Raw genomic sequence first — 17,899 nt, 5'->3', positions numbered from 1 at the left:
GAGAAATTAGGAGGAAAAAATCTATTAAACTGTAAAGCAGCCCGTTGAAGTCCAGTGTTTTTTAGTGGAAGTGCACAGTTCTCGCCTGGAAGACAGCACCCACCACCTCACTCAGGTTTCACGCCGAAAAGGCAGTTTCCAGGCCGCGGGTGTTTTTGCCGCGTTTCCGTTTTTTTTTTTTTTTTTTTTTTTTTCTCCGCACTACATCTCCCGGCATGCCCCGCTCCCGGCGCGCCTCCCGGCATGCCCCGCGCGAGGCCGGGACTACGCTTCCCAGCAGGCACCGCGGCCGGAGGAATACATCGCCCAGGCGGCTCCGCGCCGCCGTTCCGCGCATGCGCCGCGGAGGGCTGGGCTGTTGCTCCCTGACGGGTGGCTGCGGCGGGTCCTCGCCATGGAGTCCTACGACGTGATAGCGAACCAGCCCGTCGTGATAGATAACGTGAGTGCGGGCGGCCGCGCGTCCCGGGAGCTGGGAGGGCGGGAAGGGCCCGCGAGCCGCAATCCCTTTGTCATCGGGGACGGCCGCGCCCCGCCCGCCGCCCCCCCCTCCGCCGGCCTGGCCGCCGCCTCGGGCCCGCGTACAGCGCCGTACGCTGCGTCCTCGCAGGCCGCCGCTGGGGCGGGGCCGCCGCGGTTCGACGCGCCACGATTGGCTGAGGTGGTTGCCTGTCACCCGCCGGTGGGCCGTTGCCCCTCGCTGGTGGGGAGCGGCCCCCGCCGCTGCCGAGGTGTCTGCTGGCTGGGAGGGGCGGGGCGACCCCATTGGCTGGGGCAGCTGTCAGTCAGCGGGGGCAGGCCGCTGTTCACTGCTGAAACGGGGTGCCTGCTGCCCCGCCCTCGCGGAAAACACCCGTGCTCATTGGCAGCTACAGCTGTCCGTCAGGCGGGGCTGCACCCCGGCTCTGCGGCCCCTCCTTGTGCCTGGGGGACAATGGGGGCTGGTGGGCCCGGCCTTGGCCAGAGTCCCGGCATGCTCTGGGGCAGGCCTTGGCCGGACTCCCAGCATGCTCTGGGGGGTCTGCTCTTCTCCGTGGGACCCTGCTGGGGATGGCACCCTGCAGCCAGCCCCCCATCACAGGCAGCTCCCTGACAGGCCCAGCGAAAGGGGGACGGTCACTCCCAGGACCAGCCACCTCCTCCTAAGGTATCCAGCCTAGTGCTCACAGCAAGGGAGTGCTGGCACCCAAAGCATTGGGTGGATTGCCATGCCGGAGCCGGCAGGAGGCAGAGCTCCTGAAGGAACTGCTCCCAGCATGGGTTGCATCAGCTGTAATTTGACAGTGGGGTGTGGTGTCACAGGTGGCTGCTCCTACCTGATAATGCTTCTCATTAGCTCAAAGCAGACCTTCAACCTGTGTGGGTAACAGCTCGGTTTGAGATGAGTGGGAGTGATTGCATGCCTGAGTGAGGTACTTCTGGGTCCAGTTTTGATTAGCCCTGTCCATGCTGGCCTCTCAAGAGAAAAGACTGTCTAGGAAGGGGTGGGTGGGCAGGCAGGCATATATTGGAAGGCGCCTCGTTCAGTGTAGTGAGTCACAAATTCATGCTCCTCCCTTCTGACCTCTACTGCCAGTGATTCAGATTTTGTTGTTTTGAGGGGTCAGTGTTGTGCTCCCTTCTTTCTCCATAATCTTAATTTCTGATGAGTCCTTTTGCTATATGACATGTGGACCTACTAGGCTAGCTCTTCTCAACCTATTTTTTTTTCCCATAAGCTGAATGATTGTAAGATCTCTCAGATCAAGCTAATTATTCTTCTAACCCCTTCTTTATTATTGATCCCAATTTCCTTTTTACAGCTTGAGTTCTCTGATACAGTTCTGGTTTTGTTTCTTCCCCGGAATCACAGCAGAGAAATTTAGGTTAGACACTGACAGAAAATATCTAATGGAAAAGGAGATTAAGCAGTAGAATCAACTATGTGGAGATGAACCTGTTATCTTCTTTACTGGAGAAGTTAAAGAATAAGTTAGGCTAATTGTTCTTAGAAATGACTGGAATAGCACTGACCCTGCTGTGGTGTGAAGTGATTAGGTAACCATTAAAGTTATTTCCAGGCACTCTGGTACAGTGAGCATCAGTTTGTTTTGCTATAGTCATATGATCGCAGTCTATATCTAACTTCAGTATGTCCTTTTGTTTTGGAGTGCAGTGATTGCCGCCCCTGCTTCAGCCTTGAAGGAGAGCTCATGTGTCAGCAACTGACTCTGGTTTTTTTCTTATTTTATCAGCTGGTCTTATAAAAACTAGTTCTTCTTCTTGTCTCTTTGATAAATGAGTTCCCCCGCTTCCCCTCCCTGTACAAGAAGTAGAATGAAGCAGTTGTTGTGACATCTGCCTTTAATGCTGGCAGACTGTCAGACGAGGAGCCTTGTGGTGACACTGCATTTTTGGTACTCTTCTGAGTTCAGGCAGGACGGGAAGTGGAGCTGCACAGAGCAGGTACCGCTGTTCCGGATGCCTCGTTGCTGCTTTTTCTCAGAGAGCTGCAGGCACCTTTTCAAGTCTGAACGTTATCCTGTCTCATGTATGTGTCTGTATAGAAGGGTGGGGAGGGGTAAATGAGGTACTGAGCCGGTGAACAAGCCAGACCACCCCCGTTCTAACCCTACCCTAGCATCTTGGTGTGTTTCAAAAGGGCATTAATGTATGCAGTTAAAAACTCAACAAGGAGGTGTTTTTTCTTTTGCCAAACAGTACACTCAGATGCATGTTTTCAGTGGGGAAAGTCTTGTAATATACAGTGAGAGGTTAGAGCTGTGGCTCAGCACAACTGTAATAATCCTCCTTGTCCAATAGATCATTTTTAAAAGAACTGTATTCCCATCTTACACTCCCAACAAGCTCTTTCTGAAATAAATGGTCTGGGAGCCCTGATGAACATAAAGCACATGTAAATAGGCAGCATGGTTCAGCTGTGGCCTAAGCAAGTGCAAATTCCTTGACCTCTATGGAATTGTTTCTGTTTACATAAAAGAGGATAAAATTTGGCTTTGTAGTCTAAGTGGTGGCATTTTAAACAGCTGAGCTGTCAGTAAGGGCTGTTGTGTCTTTGGTTTATTCTTGATATTATAAAATATGTATCTAATAAAATAGTTTTATGATATGAAATGTGCATTCTCCATAAAAAGTGCTAGATTTACTCTTGGTGATTACCATTTAAATTTGAGTCCTAAATGCATAAAGATGACTGAATCAATAACTGACTAGCTACAGAGCTATAGAATAGGCAGGTTCTCTTACTTCAAGGTACTCAATGAGAATTTTCCATGAGTTTATCTTCCTTGACCTTTATATTTGACATGTAGTTTTTCTTTCTTCTATTCTTTTGCTCAGATTAGAAACAAACAAAACAAAACACAGAAAAAAGGATGAAAGCCCAGCCAGGATAGTTACTGGTAGAAGGTTATTAATTTAAGTTTTTAAAAAAATTTTAATAAATCAGAGCTTGTAGCAGAAAGGAGGATTCATGTTTTTTTGCTTATTTGAAACAAAGATAGGAAAATAGGTCTTTTAAATCTTCTGAATCAGCCAGGGTTATTTCAGAATTTAAACCTTTCCCTCTCATTGTATAGGAATCTCAAACTGGTCTATAATAAATAGATTTACTCAGTGCACAGATATCTTCAAAGAAGTAAAATGTTTTCAAGAAAAATTGAATAGTTCAGAAAGTGCTCTCGGGTCTTTGTAGTGCGGAGATAGCAAACAGCTGTGCTTGGTTCATTCCCAGGCAGCTGGAAGCACAACTGTGTTGAAGTCCCATCCTACCGGCACATTCAAAACACTCCTCTGTCTTTGACTCCAGCTAGGAATTCTGAGCTACCAACACATTCGGTTAACTTTGAACTTCAATATGTAAATCTTAAAATGCATAATTTACTGGGAATCTCACCAGGACATGCTGGGTAACTTTTGGCCTGGCATAAGGAAGTTTTGATCTCTGTGTCAAAATAGAAGCATCATTGTTCTCCTGAAGCCACTTCCCAGCAGCAGACTGTTGGCAGCAAGATCAGTCATTATCTCGAATGAAATATTCAGTAAGCACAATATTCTGATGTGGTTATGTTACTGTGTTTGATTCAGCTTTTTTGCTACAAGGCTTGACAAAAGGTAGTATTATTTCCCAGGTATAGAGTTGTTTATAAGCTGTGATAAGGAAAATCAGAATAGTGGTTTTGTTTAACTCCTGCTCACTTTGAAGTGAATAGCCAGAAGAGAGTCTGTCTAAAGTGAAGTCTTTTTAATGCTTCACAGGCTGCTTTGTCACACCAGTACCTGTTAGTGCAGACCTTGGGATGCAACTGGAGCCAAGTCCCCCTTGCCCAGAGGGAGTAGTCTTGCCCAGAGGGAGTGGTCCTGCCCAGGTGCCAGCTTGGGTGTGCTCCTTGAGCAGCCTGGCTGCAGGCGTTTGTCAGGAGGCAAGGAGTCAAGCAATCTAGCTTTTACGTGTTTTATAACTAGCTAGGTCTGGTTTGCAAAGTGTTCCTGATACTCATCTCTTACAGATGCATCCTGGCAAATCTGACTCCAGCGGTTTTAGGGCAGGAGTGCCCTGGGCCTGGTTGGCAGAGAACACGTATTCTGTGCAAAGCCCAGCACCTCGGCTGAATCTGGTGATGAAAGTAGCTTGGGAATAATGTGCTGGACTGTGAACTGGAGAGGCTGTGGCCACCTTTTATTCCTTTCTGCTGAGCTGGCTCTGGCTGGTAACCTCTGGAACAGGAATTGGGGCGGACAGCTGGGACAGCAGCATCAAGAAACAGCTGCAGCCAGGGCTTGTCTGGCAGAGCCCTGAGCAACTCGTTTGGCCTCAGCCTCCAAGTGAAAGCAGTGATGCTGACCCATGCAGAGGTGGGGGGAAAGGGGAAAGCAGTGGAGGAGCTGCATCGCTACTCATTTTAAAATGCTCTGGGGCAGCCAGAATGTCTTTTTGGCCTCAAAAACAGAGCAGTCCTGCTGCAGAGCCCTTGATTGTGAACAGGCACTTCACAGGTTTCAGTACAAACTCACGTGCTTTTTCTCTCAGTACAGGGTAAAGCAGAACTGGTCCTCTTTCTGCAGAAGAGCTTGCTCCCATGGTAGTCTCTGATTACCAGTGAAACAGCTTATCCGGAAGATCCTGTGAAAATCCACTCCTTAGCAAAACTTGGGTGTTCCTGCAAGCTGCTCATTGTTTCAAGATGTCATTCCCTTGTGCAGGGAGAGGAAATGGAGGAGGGGAAGGAGTCAGCACAGATCCAAGTTGATGATGGGGTTCCCAGGATGCTTCCGGATGATACTGACAGGGACGGGAGCTGCAGGGCTGGATGCCCGGCACTGACTCCCTGCCAGGGCTTCCCTGCGGCTGGTTTTACCCGCCTTGTGTTTGCTGCTGGTGCTGCTTTGAATGTTGCAGTAGGCTTTTTGGGTTTGTGCCTTTTTGACTGCCATGCCTCATCTCTTCTTCCTTATCCTTCTAAACAAGCCCTATCCTGTCAGTCGCTCTTCCTGCCTTCAGCCCTTCCCCTTGCAGTCTGACTGGCACCTTTGTTCTTTCCAGACCCCAGCTTGGGTTTGTTTCCAGTGTCTTTTCTGACCATGTTTCTGTGACCTTCCTCCTTAGCATTAGCTAGTTTATCCACCACCTAATATTCTTTTCCCTAGTTTCCACTCCAATCTGTTTCACACAGACCTTTCCTATTCCCTTCTCTGACTTTATCTTCCTTTATCCTTTGTGAATCTGCTGCTTCTGAGAGGCCTACAGCCTTCATTCTCACCCTTTTAGCAGTGGCCCCTGAAGCTGGCAGGATTCACTTGCTCTTGCTTGGCTTTCTAGAGTGGTCTCCTCCACCTAGAGAGTATTTAAGATCTATAGAAAACTCCAGAGCTTGGATTTAGCCTCCTGCACCCCTAGCCATAGCACTGGATAGAAAAATACTTGTCTGTACAGAGCAGCATTCGAGTGTGTTTGTGGAGCAGCACCAGGATGCTCCTGGGTGTTTGTGCCATGTGTCATGTGCTGCTGCCAGGGAGGTGCCAGTTACTCCCCTCTAGTGGCCAAGCTGGCCTGCTGGCACCTTCCTGTCCCCAGCCCTGCCTGGAGAAACAACTCCCTGGGGAGCTTTATTCCTGGTAAAAAGGAGAGGATCTGTTCATGCTGATGTACTTTGCTACTCCTTTAAAACTTGGGAAGATCACTGGATGAATGATAAACTCACATGTTTATCTGTTGCTCCCACAGGGCTCTGGTGTGATTAAAGCGGGTTTTGCAGGTGATCAAATACCGAAATACTGCTTTCCAAACTAGTAAGTATTCTGCTGGTCTTGGTAAGTTCTTAGTACCATTTACCAATTCTTTGATACATAGAGAGGAGGAATGGTCCAATTTTGTAACTGAAGAAATTAGTTATTCTTTTTTTTGCCCGCTGCACAGAAGCATCAGGGAGAGGAGATCTCTACTATTAAGTACTTTGAGATTTTCAGGGGGGGATGCACTGTAAAAGATGATTTATCACTTTGTCAGGCTCAACACCCAACCAAAGCTGTAGGATACTTTAGTCCTGAGACATGAGGAAAAGGACCAGGAGAAAGATAAAGTTGGGACGAGAGGCGTGAAGACCTCTGTATTTCTTTGGTGTGTGATCTGATGTCCTGATTCTTGCCAAACTTGGAAGTTTTCTGAGAGTTTTACTGGAAGGAGGACTGCTGGATCAGGAACTCTGAATTGTCACTGGTTTTTATTTTCATTGGGGTGGGTTGTTAATGAGTGTATTTGTGTTCTGAGCAACATGTTCTGTATATGAGGTGGGGTATGGGACTATGAATGTCTAATCTGAGAAGCCTAACTGAGTTCAGGCAACACCATGTGGATCTGTCAGCTTAGACGGTTGCTTGGTCTAGCCATGTTCACCCCAGGCACTGTTGGAACAAATAAGTCCTGAATCATCAGAGAAAGTGTGGCAAGACTCAGCTGACTTATGTTCTGCCAATTCAGAACTGTCTACAATCTGTTCCCTTCACCTCTGATTCTGAGATTAGCTCAGAGCCAATATGGGTCTGTCAGCACCTGATAGTGCTGCCGGACTCACCCATTGCTTTAGAAAGTACTGGTTAGGACAGAGAGGAACAAAGTCATTAATCCTTGGGTGCATCTGAGCTCTCTAGAAGCATTTATACTCTTGCCTCTGTTCTAGTGTGGGCAGACCAAAGCACACTCGTGTTATGGCTGGTGCTTTAGAAGGGGACATTTTCATTGGTCCAAAGGCAGAGGTAAGAAAACCTGTATACTGCACTTCTCCATATGTCTCAGCATGCTGCTGTAAGGATGGGCTGTAGCAGCTGTGCTTAAATGGGTTGTGGTTCCTTGGTGTCAGCGTGTAGATCTGAAGAGCAGAATAGATTGTCACTTTTAAATGTCCAAGGTGTGGGAAGCTTCATGAAATTCTTGTGCCAACCTGCTGACCACAGGCCTTTTTTTCCAAGTCCTTCTGTATCTCTCCTTTTTTTCTAGGCTACTTCTAGGCCTGTATGGTTACATCCCTGTCTTTTTGACTGGGAACTTTAGATATGGCCCTACTTGCTTGCCTTTTATCTCCCTGGTGTGGGCAAGAAGCTTGCTTTCCACAGTCCTGCTTTTATCAGCATGCAGTCTTACAGTCTCGTGTTTCTTGTGAGCCCGCTGAACTACATTCCCCAATACTACCCTGCTATGTTTTATATCATGACTGAGCTGGTAAAACAAAGATACTACTTAATAGGTGTCTGTATGTTGGCTTAAAAAGTGTCAGAATGGAATGTGCTCTACAAATGCCAGGCTTTCCTACTTGGTGTTGTTTAATCTTGTGAATACTTCTGTGGGAGAGATGTTTGTGATTAATGTTCAGGTTTTGCCCTGTATGCTAGAGATGTCTTTTAGTGGAATCAAAAATAAGTGAGTCTGACATTAAATCATAGCCATAGTGCTCAGAAATGTGATTGCTTGAGTCTGACAGGTGTGCTCTGTTGTCCTTTCTGTTTGCTCAGGAGCACAGAGGTCTCCTCTCGATCCGATACCCGATGGAGCATGGCATAGTGAAGGACTGGAATGACATGGAGCGCATTTGGCAATATGTGTATTCAAAAGACCAGCTTCAGACATTCTCAGAGGAGGTGAGATACCTCATTATGTCCTGACACAGGCATCATTCAGTGTGTGGGTAACACCAGAAATCTTGGAACCCCAGGAAGGATTTGGGACTTTTCCTTTGCTCTTCTTTCTAAATGTGTCTGTTCTTTAATTAGGCTCTTTCACCTCTCAGGAGATACTGCACAAGAAGTGTCCAAGCAGAATTCCTCCTGATATTTAATGTTCTGTCCTGACTGGAAATTTGATTTTCAGCATTTGTTATTCACACTCTCTAATGATTGTGCTCTAGGCCAAGTGCTTCTAACTTTTCCTGTTCTGCCTGCACACCAGACATATCCACTCAGCAGTGACGTGATTTGAAGTGAGGAAGGAGAAAACCACAATCCTGTGGTCTGGAAGAAAATGACCAAAAAATTATTAAATAACTGAGAGCAGTATGTTGTGTAAGTGGAGTAGGAATATTTCTGCCTGCTCATGCTAAAACCGTATGCCTTCACCCTTTTTTAGGGTCTGTATTTTGGCTAATCTGGCTGACTTCTGGCACTGAGAGTCATCTTGTTTGTCCTTCACGCAGCAGGGTCATTCACAGAGTAGATTCCCTAACACTTCTTCATAAATAGACCAGAACCCTGCTGGTCTTCCAGCTTAATAGAGGTTATTTTCAGTCTTAACACAGGTCAGTAGCTGAAATTATTCCCTTCTACCTGTCCTCTTGCACCAGTGGTTCCTAAAGTGAATAAATAAGCAGAAACTTTCAGGAACACATGTCTAGCTGCCTCCTGGTTATTGCAGCACAGCTCCTTCTTTTCTTTACCAGCATCCTGTGCTGCTGACAGAAGCACCCCTAAACCCACGCAAGAACAGAGAGCGTGCTGCTGAGGTGTTTTTTGAGACCTTCAATGTGCCAGCGCTATTCATCTCCATGCAAGCTGTGCTTAGCCTGTAAGTGTCTTTTGTCTTTTATTTGTGCTTGTGAAATGTTGCTGTGAAATCCATTTTTTCAGGAAAAAAAAAAAAAAAAGGAAAAAAAAAACCCAAAACTATGGAAGACCACAACGATGTTTGACTTATCCCATTCTCAAGCAAGATCTGAAACTCGATTTTAATTTCTGTAATAAGAGTTTACAGAAATTTGCTGAACTATGATGAGAGCTAGGTTTTTGGTTGGTTTTGTTTTAGCTCTTGTTCATGTGAAAGCTCTGCTCCCTGAGTTGAACCTGGATGTGCTGCATGCTCAGGGTGACTTTGAATTGCATCTTCTGACCTGGTTGTTTGCCTCTTTGTTAGCTACGCCACTGGGAGGACTACAGGAGTGGTGCTGGACTCAGGGGATGGCGTGACCCATGCAGTTCCCATCTATGAAGGCTTTGCCATGCCTCACTCCATCATGCGGATTGACATCGCTGGCCGTGATGTCTCACGCTTCCTGCGTCTCTATCTCCGGAAGGAAGGCTATGACTTCCACACAACCTCCGAGTTTGAGATTGTCAAGACCATCAAGGAGGTGATGTACTGTCTGTTTCTGTGTTTATCCAAGAAGGGATTTCTGCCCAAGGGAAGTTGTGACTTGTGAAATCTAGTGGAAGTGCCAGCCTACCTAACTCTGCACCTTATTCCTTTATCTACCTGAGGGAAACTAGGGCCGCTAAGATGACGGAAGGACTGGAGCATTTCTATTATGAGGAAAGGCTGAGAAAGCTGGGATTGCTGAGACATGGTCCTGGGCAACCTACTGTAGGTGACCCTGCTTGAACAAGGCGAGTGGACAAGATGACCTCCAGAGGTCCCTTGCAACCTCAGCCATCCCATTTTTTGGGCGACTTTTAGTCAAGATCACATCCAGTTCCTGCTGAGGGGCTGTTGACGTGGAGGTGAAGACAGGCTAGTGGTTCAGAATCTGCTTTGCAGATTTATCTGTGCTGCAGTTTCTCAGGGTCTGATGGTATCTTTCACTAGTGTTTGTTTACCCTTCAGGGCAAGGCTCTGTAAAATCCATGACAGGTAGGGATCACAAGTGGGATATTGCAGGTTGCTTCCCCCCCCGCCCCTGTGAAAGAATTCACTCACAGCATTCATGTTTACAAAAGCTTCCTCTCTTTATAGGGTCTGTAACGTTTAGTGACTTTAGAACTATGCAGCGGTTTGGAAAGACACAATAAAGATTCCTAGCAAAGCAGTTAGTTACCTTGGCTTCTGTTGTGTGCCAAGAGAGGAGGACAGAGGAGGGACAGTGAGTAGTAGCTCAGAGCTGGTGACTGCTCACAGCAGCCTTGTGGCATCGCCATGCTCATGCAGATGGGTTGCTTTCTGAATTTGGCAAGGCTGTGTGTGACTCGGGGCTGCCTGAACATCCATGCCTTCAGTGCATGGGGTCAGTCCTGAGATCGTCCCTGGCTGTGATTGCTGAGTGCTTTGGGACCCCATCACAAGCTGTGATTGCTGCAGATGACTCTGGACTGAGTCAGCAGCCTGTGCCAGGGCTTGAGAGCCTTAACGAGCTATTCTTGAGCCCGTGACCTACCAGCAAAGGACCATAAGGGAAATGGTTTGCTTGTTCTGCCCCACTATAGCTCAGTGTGGCTGTGCTGAGGGAGCAGCGCTTGTGCTTCACATAACAGTCCAGCTGAATATCTTCTGCCTGTTGCCCAGAGCTGGAGACTTCATAGGGTTGTTGGTTTTAACCTGGCAGTTGCTCTCTGTTCTACAAGTGCTGATTGTTGGAGAGAAAAAGCTGACGTGTGCAGATGCTGCAGCATCTGTGGACCAGAAGATCTGGTGATCAGAGGCTTGCTGGAGAACAATTTGCTTCAGAAGAAACCTGTTTTGTACCAAGCATCAGTTGCAGTACAACTGCAATGGCCTTGTGGGACAAAGCAAGAGGCTTGCACTCTTCATAAGTGGCCAAGGCTCCCTTTGCATCTTGGGTGATAAAACTATTAAAAGATGTTGTGCTGACTGTTAATCACAACATCTTGCATCAGTGCGGTCTCTTCTCTGGACTATACATTTAGGGAAACAAAGACCAAGGGAAAGTGAGCCAAGTTCTGCTTTGCATACGGACTACCCTCACTAGTGAGACTGCTGAGAAGGGAGGAAACAACCTGATGTTCACTCTCCAACCTACACCTTTTGCTTTACTTTAAGATTAGTTTTAACTGGGGAAGGTGTTGCAGATTTCTAGGATATTTGTGCCTGGAACTTGCAGTGAAATTTCTGTTGATGTTGGTGCCATTTGTGATTTGGTTTTCAAATCTGAGGTGTTGAGTGTGGCTGCTCATGTTTGCAGCTTTCTTGCCTCTGGAGAAGTTTGGATATGCAGCCTGCATGCACTGTGGCAAGCACAAAGCTGAGACCCTGTACGTGGGAGTTTCTCAGTCCCAAAAGTTGCTTGTGATCTGTTAGTCTATCTGACTTGAGTTGGTTTTTTTAAGGGGAAAAAAATTTTGATGGTGTTGAAAAGTTTCGAGGAGAAACTACCTTAAAAGGGGAACCTTTAATACCTACTTCAGTGCAAACATTGTTCTCTGTTTCTTGGTTTACTCTGAGAGTGTTCAGATACCCTCAGGTGGCCCAGAGAGGTTTGTAGATTCTCCATCTGTGGAGTTACACCAAACATTACTGGGCATGGTGTTGGGCAGCCTGCTCTAGCTGACCCCGCCTGAGCAGGGCATTGGACTAGATGATCTCAAGAGGCCCCTTCCAACCTAAATGTTTCAGTGATTCTGTTTAGATTTTTTTTTTTTTTTTTTTTTCCCAATCTCCAAATGATAACAGTTTGGAATAGCAAAGCTTATAGTGGAATAAAAAATACGGAGTTCTGGAGAAGTTTGAAAAGTCAAAATATTTTGTTTCTTGTAACTTAAGATGTAGGTGTGCAATGGGAAATTAGCAGCTTGGATCATGTTAAGAAGTTTTTGCTGTTAGCTATTAGTGTTTACCCTGTTGAAATGGAATAATGGACTTTGTTTGCACTCTTAATCTGTTGTGAAGTTACCTGAGCCCACCTTTATGCAAGGTTAATGTCACCAAAGGTGTTTTGAGTGCATGTTTTGCTTTGCCCTACAGTAGGTTGAAAGCACTCACAGGATAGTTACCCCATCTGCACTAGAGGGAGTAACTTCTAAGCAGTAAGAGAGAGCTGGAAGTGAGAGGTGAGCAGCAGCTAGAGGGGGTGTGAGCATCCTTGATGTCTCTAATCAGCTGTAGCATGAATAGGTATAGGTATTTTACCTGATGTGAACCCAAAAGCACAAAATATTGTTGAAATTCGTCTCCCCAAAGGCATACACGGATTTTGATTGTTAGTGAGGAAAGTATTTTATCAGAGGCATTTAGGTTTACCCTTCTCATCTCTCTCTCTCTCCCTCTGACTCATATTTCCTCTCCAGCGTGCCTGCTACCTGTCAATAAACCCCCAGAAGGATGAGACTCTGGAGACTGAGAAGGCTCAGTACTACCTGCCAGATGGAAGCACTATTGAGGTATGTAAGGACCATCCTCAGAGGATTCCTAACATGAAGCACAGGGTTTCCAGAAGGGCTGCCTGCCTAGTGATGGAAATGTAATGTGACATTAGGTGGGAAGGGATAATTTTTAAAGACCAGAACTCATCCCAGGCTGTTGACTGGGCACTAGAATTTTTATGGGAAGAAAACATTATTAGAAACCTCACAGCTTCTACTGGAAGTGCTGGGTAAGGATGCAGCATGACCATGGGGACTCAGCTGTTTGAGTGAAGGCTCTGATCTAGCCAATCTTTATGCAGATCAGGTATGGAGTGTGGGTAGTTATCAGCTCACTAAACTCAGTAGTGGGTTTGTATGTGGCTTTTGTTCTGCCTAGAGGTGCAGAAACAGTTGCTTTGAAGACTGAGTTAGGAATACTCAAAAGACTGAGCACACTACAGAATGGTTGGAGAGGAAATACAGGTCTTGCCTCTAGCACCAGGGGTGGAACTGCTCCATCTTCTGCCAGTGACCTGCTGTATGGGACTGAGCAAGTTTCTTCATCTCTTTCATCTGCAAAATGTAAATAGCACATTTTCTTGGAGCAGGAGACCAAACTGGTGTTCACTTGGGAGGTAGTGATGCAGCATGAAAGTCAGGGAAACTTCTGAACTCTGAAGTTTCACCTAAGAAAGGCAGGTCCTGCAAACTGTACATAGTGAACAAAGGCACACTGCTCTCTTTCCCTCTGTGCTAACTTCTCCCCTTCCTTGCAGATCGGCTCTGCCCGTTTTCGAGCCCCAGAGCTCCTGTTCCGGCCAGACCTGATAGGGGAGGAATGTGAAGGACTGCACGAGGTGCTTGTTTTTGCCATTCAGAAATCAGACATGGACCTGAGGCGAACATTGTTTTCCAACATCGTGCTGTCTGGAGGCTCCACGCTCTTCAAAGGTTCCTGTCTCTCCTCTCTGTGGGCTGTGACATACCTGATCTCTTCCTTCTCATGTGTAACTGGGAGAATAACCCAGATCACCCAACTTGTCTGTGAGATGAGGGCTGGGGGAACTCTGCTCTCTCAGCGGAGGGTTATTGTTTAATTTTGTGAGTCCTAGTCATACCCTTCTCGGTATGCAAGATGCCACTGTCCTTGTATATCACTTCCTGGGCTTGGAGGCTTTTGTCTTTTTCTTCCTATCACTCTGCCTGTGTCAGGACTAAATAGCTGTGTTTGTTTCTGCTGCTCTAGTTCAGGATAATTGAGACTGGATACCTAAAAGGCTCTTGCATCTCAGGTCCTTGATACCCGAGAGAGTCCAACAGTACTGGTACTGCATGAAATGTCAGCTGCGTGTGTGGAGAAAACTTTCTACCCATCCCCTTGGGGCTCAGCTGGCCCCCACCAGCTTAAAGATATCCTCTGCCAGAGCCTGTCAGTCTGTTAGCCGCAGGTGGATATCTCCCAATAGGTCCTGCTCTTCCCATTCAAACCCTGCTCCTCTCTACAAATGGCCTGGACACAAGAGGAATGCCCAGGGAAGGGGGGCAGAACTGGCCCACCTGTGACCCTAGCTACAAATCTTGTTTGCTCATGTCAAGTTGCTGCTGAGGGATAGAGCCTGTTGTGCCAGTGTTTGTGGTCTGCCTTGGGGGAGATAGCATCTGTTATCACACTGGCTGTGTTCTGGGTGTCTCTGAGATCTGGAATGGGATGTTTGAATAGGACTGCATAGGACATGTCCACATTGTTAGTAGATGGAACTTGGGGTTTTGCTGAGGGGCTCAGACTACATGTCTTCTGTCTTGTGTAGGCTTTGGTGACAGGCTGCTGAGTGAAGTGAAGAAACTAGCTCCGAAGGATGTTAAAATAAGGGTAGGAACAACCTCTTTTGTGTTTATCACTGTCTATGTGTGTGGTTGTGTGGCCCTTAACGAACCATGCTGAGAGTGCAGCTGCCGTATGTTTGCTCTGAGGCAGAAATTGCTTTCCTGAGACAGCCCAACTGTATTTGCTGTTGTGATGAAAACCTGTTTGGTTTCATTGCTGAGAAGGTGGCTCCTCTGACAACATGACCCGTGTCCAGGATCCTGGACCACAGTGGCTGTTTTGGGGGTGCTGCTGGGTGTTTTTCTGCTGGGAGAGATCCCACCTGTGTTTGTCAGCTTTAGCCATAGTGAAATGGGGACAGCATGCCAGCAGGAGCAGACTGGACCTTGGGAGGGCACTGACTGATTCTCTCTTTCTCCCAGATATCGGCTCCTCAGGAGAGATTGTATTCCACGTGGATTGGGTATGTACTGCACGGCGACATGTCCTGCTGTGGGATGCGGGCTGGGGAGGCGCAGCCTGTCGGCACTGATGCTGCTGTCCCTTCTGGTGCTGTGTGTTGGGGTGTTGTTGTTCAGCTGTGCCATGCTCAGCCTGTTACTGGAGCAGCAGTCAGCAGGTTGCTTGGGAGGGGGTGGCTGGTGACAGGCTCTGTAGTGCCAGCATGTTTGAGGCTAACACAAGAGGAAGCAACTGTCCAGAGAGCATTTCTGTTGTAAATAACTGGGAGCCTCAGCACCTTTCTGACACAGGGAAGTGTTAGGCAGTAGAAACAGCGCATTGCTGCAGAGATACCATGAGAGTGCCCCCAGCACTTTCCTTTAACCCCTAACATGCCTGTCTCTCCCCAGTGGCTCTATCCTGGCCTCACTGGACACCTTTAAGAAAATGTGGGTTTCGAAAAAGGAATATGAAGAAGACGGAGCTCGTGCCATCCACCGAAAAACCTTCTAGCCCTGGGACCTGTCCTCAGTCTCCTCCGAAGACTCACTTCAGTTCTAAACTCGCTTTTCTGAGTCCGAGTGTCTGAGAGCTGCCTGTGTGTGTGTGTGTGTGCGCCAGCATGCCCCGATGTCACCGAGCAAAGACGACAGCAGCAGAAGGGTTGTATTAGTACTACTAACTTCTTATTTTTTAATTTTATTTTTGTTGGGTTTTTTAAATGGAAAGGAGAAAATACCAGTCTGAATTTCTCCAGAATGGCTCATTCCTTTTTCATTTCAGTCCCTTAATTTCTGTATCGTAATCACATTTGTCACTGTAAAACAAAGAAGCAAGCAAAAACAAAGGGAACAGCTTATAGAATTTGCCTAGCAAGCCAGAAGGGAGCCAACCACTGCAGACTGCTCATGCAGGCTTTAGTCAGCCTGGCTGCATTGCCTGGATTGTCCGGAAACACATAGCTGAGGCCCCATAGCTACTTTCTTCTGCAGTGTATTCACCATCAGTAGGTTATTGAAGTTGTTTTTAATATATTTTTTATTAAGAGAAAGGACATTCTCAGCGGTTAAGCCCATTTGCCCCCACTGTTTTTGGTGTGTGAGTGTGCGTATGCGTGTGTAACTTCTTCACCTGATGTGTGGGTCTGCGCCACAGCTGGAGAAGTTGGTGATAGGACTTAGTTTGTATTGCATGGAGTAGAACAAAGCAAATCTAATCAGCTATCGTTGTACTAGGCGGTTATTCTCTCGTACCTTGTTTTAAATACCTTTTCTCCTCTGGAAGCAAGTGCCCCAGAATGGGGGTGAAGGCACTTGTGTGTTCCCCCTCAACCTGCCAAGATTTACAGTGCTGGGTTCTCATGTTCTTTCTCTGTAAGAGTCGAGGCTGTTTCCCTCCTTCCTGCCATGTCAGGGCAAAGGGAGCATGTATTTGCAGCCAGGCATAACTCCTGTGTACTTTATCCATTCTGGGTCAAAATAATAATTGAAAAGGTGCATTGTAATGTAAGAATTGTTTTATTTATTGAACTGTCTGAGGATATGTCGAATACTGACCAGAGCACCTGGGAATAACGCTTTGGATCTTCTTTGAACACCCATTACCTAGCTGTCCATGGTTCCATGTTAACACTGTTTACAGCGCATGTGCTTAGCGGAATTGCCAGCCAGCCCTGCGCCACCACCCGGTAACTGCTGCGGGCACCTCCCCGTTCTCTGAATACACAAAGCGGGAGGACAGTGAGCTGTGCCAGGACGTTGGTGTGAGCAGGAAGCTGTTGTGATGGCCGTGCTGTGCCGTACTGCATATTCCTTCCTGCTCGCCTGGAGGCTGCTTTGCTTCTGCTTTTACAGCCATGGGCAGGCCTAGAGACCCCTCGTATTGGCAAGTGCTGCTGTTTCCCCTTCAGGTTTTTCTTACGCATTATTTGGTGCTCTTTGTTTTTTTCCGTTGTTAATTTTCTGCAGTCGCTGGCAGTAGCAGTGGAGCTGGAGTTGCTCCGTGGCAGTTCCTCCCGCTTCCCCTCCTTTCTGTTCATTGCCACACATCACCTTGGGGTCACTCTCAGCACAGAGATGGGGTCAGAGCTGGAGGGCTGCTGCAGAGGTGTGGCAAAAGGGTGCACTGCCCCAGCAGAGACGAATGTGAGCAGCAGCATGTTGCCCCTGCAGGAGCAGTGTTCTCAGGGCCTGCTGCTGAGCTCAGAGGCTGTGGGCAGGCAGGTGTGGTGGTCCCTTACCAGCTGAGGCCAGGCTGCTTGTTCACCTACCCCCAGCAGCGCCAGACTGTGTGTTTTAAGCAAGAGCTGTCAACGCTTAGCCTTCTGCTGGAAAATCAGTTGGGTTCTTGCTGGTTTGCTGCAGCATGCAGAGGGGAAGCAGCAAACCCCTCAGTTCAGTTAACACATGCCCCCCAGGCAGTACCAGTGATCTCCTCCTCCCCCTCCCTGCCCCTCTGCTGCCCTTGCAGAAGCAGCAGTGCTCCATTTTGTAACCTGAGTGACCGGACAGAAAGGTGCCGTCTCCGATCTAGCGTGCGTTTGATCTGCCTGACTTCCCTCGCACACTGTCCAAACCATGTTGCCTGGTGGTGCCCAGCATACTTAAATAAAGTCATTCATATACAACCATCAAGCCTCCTGGCCTCATCTTCCCACCTTTGGATTTCTAAGGAGATAACTTGTGTTCTTCTCTTCCCTGTGCAGAATTGCTGCTGGCCAGTCTCTGCAAGGAGATACCACCTCTGGTCCAGGACTGCATTCCTGGCCTGGCATTGGAGCTGAGGGAGGAGATTCCTGGGCTGCAGCTGTGGTCTGTGCTGGTAGTGTTCAAAGCCACTCTCCTCAGCAACCATTTTATATTGTATTTCTCACTGCTGACAGGTCAAGTGCAGCCGAGGCGCAGTGGAGCTGTGAGTGAGGGCTGGTGCAGGCAGTGATGGCAGTGACACCGCTGTCCTTGTAAGAAGAGCTGGTGCCAGCCCAGGCACCTGCAGAGATCCAACATGGCAGGCTTTGCTCCCAGGGCAGGCCTGGAGACAGGGAGGTGGCACAGTGCCCAGGCCTGCAACTGTCCCCAGCCT

The 17,899-nt window shown here is 47.7% G+C and overlaps 1 protein-coding gene across 1 annotated transcript; it reads left to right on the top strand.

Annotated features, from left to right (window-relative positions):
* Positions 1-332: 332 nt before the first annotated feature.
* On the top strand, positions 333-17,447 carry ACTR1A (actin related protein 1A). The gene is made up of 11 exons (XM_074907631.1): positions 333-442; positions 6,224-6,288; positions 7,176-7,251; positions 8,005-8,130; positions 8,925-9,049; positions 9,395-9,611; positions 12,496-12,588; positions 13,329-13,503; positions 14,361-14,422; positions 14,800-14,840; positions 15,229-17,447. Exons 1-11 carry the CDS (start codon positions 395-397, stop codon positions 15,329-15,331), a joined length of 1,131 nt encoding a protein of 376 aa, XP_074763732.1. The 5' UTR covers positions 333-394; the 3' UTR covers positions 15,332-17,447.
* The last annotated feature ends 452 nt before the right edge of the window (positions 17,448-17,899 follow it).

Source organism: Athene noctua, chromosome 5, assembly GCF_965140245.1.
Source record: "Athene noctua chromosome 5, bAthNoc1.hap1.1, whole genome shotgun sequence".
Taxonomy (NCBI): Eukaryota; Metazoa; Chordata; class Aves; order Strigiformes; family Strigidae; genus Athene; species Athene noctua.
The sequence above is the reverse complement of the archived record's forward strand: the minus strand, read 5'-3'. Positions and strand labels throughout refer to the sequence as shown.

What these genes read in the sequence shown, in the direction of transcription:
- ACTR1A (XM_074907631.1), top strand. Translation starts at nt 395, where the DNA reads ATGGAGTCCTACGACGTGATAGCGAACCAGCCCGTCGTGATAGATAAC. An exon ending in AGCCCGTCGTGATAGATAAC is followed by an intron (nt 443 to 6,223) that starts GTGAGTGCGGGC and finishes TTGCTCCCACAG; the next exon opens with GGCTCTGGTGTGATTAAAGC. An exon ending in AAATACTGCTTTCCAAACTA is followed by an intron (nt 6,289 to 7,175) that starts GTAAGTATTCTG and finishes CCTCTGTTCTAG; the next exon opens with TGTGGGCAGACCAAAGCACA.